We start from the raw sequence: 6,223 nt of genomic DNA on the forward strand, positions 1-6,223 counted from the left end.
TTTCTTTTTTTTTTTTTTTTTTAGAGGTTTTTGCCATAGGGTGCGTGCGCTCTCCAGAAAGACAGAGAGTGAGAAATCACCCCCCAGGGGATGGTTACGCCGTAATCCCTTCTTCTCCATTCTCCTCTTGGGATCTTGGGCACGCATGCACATGCGCCTGGCATGAGTTTAAGCCACTGGGTCTGGGACTCGAACCATGTTCAGCTACATGGGAGTTCAGTGACATAGCCATTATGCTAACTGCTGGTCCCTGCGTGGCTTTTTTTTTTTTTTTTTTAAATGAGTCTATATGCAGTTTTGTTGAGAATCACTGGCAAATAAATGGCAATTATGGTGGCAAGGGTTAACTGAGCTCCCAGCCAAACAAGTCTGCAGTGGCATTTCAGTTTACGGGGTTGTGGGGGGCATTGCTTTATTTTCCTTTGGTCAAGATTAGGCACGGAGTGTGGTATACAGTGAAGACTGCAGACAGGACTAGGCTATACCCCATGTAGAGCAGCACTGTAGAGAGCAAGGTCAATACACACAGCTCGAAATGCAAGCTTCATGGACCTAGGGGCAGGCATGTGGTGCTGTAGGGCATTTTGTTATAATGAGCTGTGTGGAGTGTGTAGGAGGGGACAGGTCTTGGCATTGCACAGTACTGGTCTGGGAATCAGGAAAATAAGTGGCCATACCACTTACCCCCAAGTCTTGGGAGCTGCATCAAGTGTAGAATGGAATAGTTGGGCCTTAAGGGTGGTTTCCATCTATGTCCTTAGATCTGGGAAGTTTCATGAACCTGCCCCAGAGGAGAGTAGAGCAGGCAGAACTGTGAGGCTCCTTTCTCCATTGTCTATCCACAGTCTAACCAGAGCAACTCTGCTTTTCATCTGTTTTACATGTAGCATGTCTGAGTAAGGTTTGGTTAAAAAAATTCTACCAATTCAAAAATGTTTAAAAGTTTGCCACCAACAGAAGATCCAAAGGGCTTTCTTAGCTTTGATATCTTATTATTGCTATGGTTTAAACACAATTCACACCTGGGTGCAGCTGCAGGGATGCAGACAGTAGAGTGCCCCTTCTTGAGGCTGAAGCCACAGGTTGGCCTGAGTTTGGTTCCCAGATCAAACTGAACAGAAGTTCATGCTTGTAATCCAAGCTAGCTGGGAGGCTGGGGCAGGAGATCGAGACATGGTAAGACCCTGTCAAGGATATTTCTCCCTCTTTCTTTCATTAAAAATAGTTCACATGTGGCTTCTGCTGTGTGCTGCTGCCCTGCTAGGGCTTTCTGTGTGTGGTGAGGCTAGCAGATGGGTTTTTTTTCCTTTCTTTTTTGAACTCAGATATATACCTATATCCGTCAACATTACATGTAATATATGAATTATATATATGCATACACATAAGTCTATAGAGGGGAAAGAATGAGAACTGATGAAAGACAGTTGCTACTTAATGTCAGGTCAGCCAGTCATAACTGAGTAGCTCAGGTTCAACTCAAGTCTGATTTTTCTCCCTCATTATGAAGAGTGACTGGTACATGGACAAACACTGCAGAAAACGTATCTGTTGTTACTGGATCATTACTTGCAGAAAACTCATTATTACAAGACCTACAGAGCTCTATTTTATTTTATCAGCAGAGATGTGGGGATAGCTTTGCTATCCAACACCCGTTCAGGCAACAGCATTCCATCAGTGGGACAGAAAATACGGGCATCTGCTTCAGGCACCACCATCTCTCACTGCCCCGCCTGCCCTTCTACTAAGGAACTCAGACGCCAGCAGTTCACTGTCTCCCAAACTTGCCTGAGCAGAACCACTTCTAGGGGCAGTGCTTTAGCTGAGCTGGAGCAGAGTTGGCCAATCTGTTTTCACTTGGCCCCTCAGGTGGTCCTCGTGGTCAGCTAAGTTTGGGAAACCTGTTTTCTTTGGCCCAGCCAGTGCATTCTGCAGGGAAGGTGCAGAAAGAGGCTCTGTTCTATTGGGTGCGCTCTGAGCAGCCACTGTTCACCTGCGTGAATGACGATGGTCAAAAGGAGCCTGGCAGGCAACACCATGTGCGCTCCTGCTGACTCCAGTGGCCGCCAATCATGCGCAAGAACTGTTGTTTAAACTTTGCATGAAAGATTTTACTAGCAAAGTAATGCCATATTTAAGAATGTAACTATTCCCACGTTCTTAGCCATTTTTTTTTCAAAGAGAGGTTTTCGCTATAGGGCACATGTGCTCACCAGAGAGACAGAGAGAAACAGAGAGACAGGAAGAGAGGAAATCAACCACCAGGGGGTATGGCCATGCTGCAATCCCTTCTTCACCACTCTCCTCTCACTCTCATCTTGGGCATGCACACACATGTGCCTGGCATGAGTTTCAAGTCACTGGATCTGGGACTTGAACTGTGGTTGACTATGTGGGAGTCCAATGACACAACCATTACGCTGTCTGCTGGTCCTTGTTTTTTTTTTTTTTTTTTTAATTTTAAGTGTATTATTTTTTTCTTCCATGAGTAAATGAGAAAGACAGAGAAAGACAAAATTCTGGGCTAGCCAGGTTGCCTAGTGGTTAAGGTGGCTGGTTTCCACAAAGCTGATTGAGGGTTCAAGTCCTGGACCCAGTGGCTTGAAAAACATACCAGGTGTGTATGTGAGTGTGCACAAAGTCCTGAAAGGAGAATGGAGGAAAATGGATTGCAATATGACCATTTTCGCTGGAGGATAATTTCTCACTTCCTCTCTGTCTTTCTCTGGCAAGAGCATATACCCTGCAGCAAATAAGGAAACAAACAAACAAAAACAAAAGAAACAGGCAGCATCCCCAATAGGCTCCTGATGCCCAGCCTTCAACCCTGGACTGTGGGCAAGTGCATGCCCAGAGTACTCAGGGAGATCTCTAGACTTGAACCAGAAATCTTGCCATGTGGATTGCCTCATGGGGTCTTGTGTTTTATCCATGCACCACCATCTGGCTCCCTCTTACCCATTCTCAAGGAGTTGGGATTATAACACCAGAAGAGTGGCTATTGTTTTAGCCTGTGGGCTTCATTTCATTTTCCTCCAAAACCACCCCTTTGCCAGCTCCCCCCAACACAGCCTCTCTAACTAGGTAGCGCATCCTTTGTAATGCAGCGTCCCCCCTCTGTACAGAGGGCACATACCAGGGCTTTTACCCATAGGAGAGGGCTAGATGAATTAGGGCTGGTCTGCATGGGGGCAGTGTAAGAAGCTGGTGCCCCTTGCAGGGATAGGAGGGGAGAGGTGAGGGAAGGAGGAGGCAGGAGCCCTCTGCAGTTTCCCAAGTACTGGGCTCTGAGCTGTGGGGGAGCCTGGGCTGCTGGAGCAATTATATTATCCGCTCTAAGCCTGTGGAGCTGTTGGCACCTAAGGCTGTATCTATCCAAGTACAATGAAGTTTATTATTTGCCAAAATTCTGCTCAATATGGTGCCTTTTACAGCCAAGGATATTTGCTAATGAGTTTCTAATAAGCCTAGGTTCTATAAGATTAATTACATAATGTTTGGGAAAATGTCTAGAAAAATTAGTCCAAGAAGAAAGGCCCTAAGCCATGATCCCCTCCCTCTGTCCCACAGGTGGGATTGTCAGTTATCTCCCATTGGTGGGAGTTTCCCATATTTCAATGCCTTGTTCCATTTACACTCATGTAGATGAAAAATGGCCTCAATATTTGAGCCCAGTCAGTTGTCCTCTGATTATCAGTACTCGGATGCTTCATAGTCCTCCAACTAAATTTGAGGGAACCTGTCCTAAGGGGATTTACCCATATGAAAGGGATAGGAAGTGAATTAGGGCTGGCTCTCTTCTATAAACCAATATAGAGGATCTGAGGCTCAGATAATCCCCAAAGAGTGGATAATCCATTTGGTTTGACATGTCTTTCTGTTTGACAGAGACTTAACTTTTTTTTTTTTTATAATGTTTTGTTTGGGCTGTTTAGATTGTTATTCAGGGAAAGCAGACCCGTACATGTGCTATGCAGAGATGAGGCCAACGTTACTCTATTTAGTATTTTATGATTTGTTTTTCAGACTTAAGTAATATGGATCAGCAATGGATATTGGGGAGGGAAAAAAAAAAAACTACCATGATTTCCTTCATTCTCCTGCTCGTATAAGAAAGAGCAATAACTTTGATTGTTGGCAATAAAATGTGATTCACTATTCCTCTATATTCTTCACATTTAATACTGCTCTCTTGAACCTGACAGCCAACCATCTTGTAGCAAAGTAAAAGATACGAAAAAAAGGAATTCCGCTCATTCAGTATGATCGTTTAATCTCTCTTTTTAGGAGCTTGTCAGTTAGCTCTATTTGCCTTGAATAATTAAATGCCAAATTATATTCATTTTAATGTATATCATGACTGACATTTTTTTCCAACAAAGAAAAGCTATTTTTATGCCCAAATGACCTGTACCATTGAGGTTTTGTGATCTGAAAGATAGCATTTATGTTCTCATATCATAAAGTTTCCCAAACGAGTGACAACCTACACCCTGCTATTAATGGAGACGTAGATTTGAAATCATTCCCTTGTTCTGATTTGCTGTTCCCAAAGATGAGTATCTGGCTCGGCTTCTATATTTAAAATACAAACACATTAAGGCACTTTTCAAATACACTCAAAATACAGTGCAGTTCTGATCTTATAAATTGATGCTTGTAAATTCGAGATAGTCTCTAAAACAGAGTCAGTGCTAAACGGCATGCTTATCTACATCAGGCATTTGAGTTAAAAATACAAATTATGCAGTGACTGCAGAAGATGTGATGGGTAAAATGGTTGAATTGCTTTCAGCACCATTTTCTCTAAGTACTGGAATTTGTTCATGCTTTGAATTTCATGGTAGGAGAAAAAGGGGGGAGGGAAACGGCAGTCACAGATCCTCTGAGGATAGTGATTAAGAAAGAGCCCTTTGTGTGCACCCTGGAGACGGAATTCTTTTCCATTAGTTGAAATAAGCTTGGACCAGACCTGGCAAAGGTCATCAAGATAAAATGCCTCCTTTTACATAGGTGAACACATTTGGAGTATTTAGAGAACACGCTGGAACTCTGCCCAGTCAAGGTAGAAGCAGTTTTTGTACTCCTTGGGAGCCCATGGAGCTTTACAATAAATAGTTGCATACAAAGAAAGTAGGACAACCGTTAGTGAAACATTTACCATTAAATCACACGGACTAGGCCAGAATTGATTTTTAAAGAGATTTGTCACCCTTAAGGAAGTTTTTTTTTTTTTTTTCTTTCGAGATAGAGAGAGAAAAGGAGTGTTAATGCACAGGTAAAAAAAAAAAAAATCACCTCCTGGATGATGGAAATTCATCCCCACTTAAGGGTCTGATATTCCTCCACTCTGTCCCAGATCTTAAATGCACAGCCTTTCTTAGCTGAGAGAGGCCTTGGAGTTCACGCAGTTCCTTTCTTCCTTTTAGGAGGAGTAAAACGGAGGACCGAGAGGTGACATGCTTTATTCCCCCCCCACAACTGCTTAGGGGGAAGGGCCAGGCCGAGACGGGCCACTGCATTCCCCGCTACTCCGTCTTTTCAAGTTCTTCCGTAGACCCTGACTTGCTTTTCCACAGAGCTGCGGAAGAGCAGGAAGCAGGGTGGTGGAGAGGGGGCCCGACAGCGCTTAGAGCGCAGCCAAGCTGAGGCCCCAGGGCCTGCGGGCTGCTGAGAGTTGCCCTCGCCGACCGGCGCTCTGGTTCCACCTAGTGGGGAACTTGGGGGTGACAGAGAACAGCGCCAACCTGCAGGCCTCCCGGCCCTGCGCACCCCGACTTGGGTCAGCACCCCGACTCGGCCTGCGCCCGACGCGCCGTCCTCTGGACTTACGTGATTGTCACTCCCCTTCCAGAAGTAGAAGGCCCCGATGGCCCCGAAGAGCAGCAGCACCGCCCCTGAAATGAGGACCACGGCTCCCACCTTGAGCAGCCGCGCGGGGCTGGAGGGCTTCACGGTCACGGCGGCGTAGGCCTACGGGCGGGGAGGGAGAGGGACCCGTCACGTCCGCGCCGCCCGCACCCGGCACCGTATACCCCAGAACAGGGAGTCGGATGGGAACGGCTCGCCCTGGGCTCCTTCGAGTGTCCCCTGTCGCCGCGCTTCCTCCCGAGGGCTCAATGTACTCAGGCGTGGAAGTATCAAAAGAAAACTGCGCGGGGCAGGGCCATCGCCCCGGGACGTGCACTCGCCGCCGGCCGAAGGGAGTCCCCTTTCCCCG

General features: G+C 46.1%; 1 protein-coding gene across 2 annotated transcripts in view; it reads right to left on the reverse strand.

Moving 5' to 3' along the window:
• The window catches only part of CNMD (chondromodulin), a 32,876-nt gene that overhangs the window by 25,789 nt on the left and 864 nt on the right, over positions 1 to 6,223 (reverse strand). For both annotated transcript variants that reach the window (XM_006155507.3, XM_006155506.3), the window contains exon 2: positions 5,836 to 5,976. In XM_006155507.3, coding sequence (XP_006155569.1) covers positions 5,836 to 5,976 — 141 coding nt within the window. The remainder of the gene's footprint in view (positions 1 to 5,835; positions 5,977 to 6,223) is intronic.

This window comes from Tupaia chinensis, unplaced genomic scaffold (assembly GCF_000334495.1).
Source record: "Tupaia chinensis unplaced genomic scaffold, TupChi_1.0 Scaffold000458_2, whole genome shotgun sequence".
NCBI lineage: Eukaryota > Metazoa > Chordata > Mammalia > Scandentia > Tupaiidae > Tupaia > Tupaia belangeri.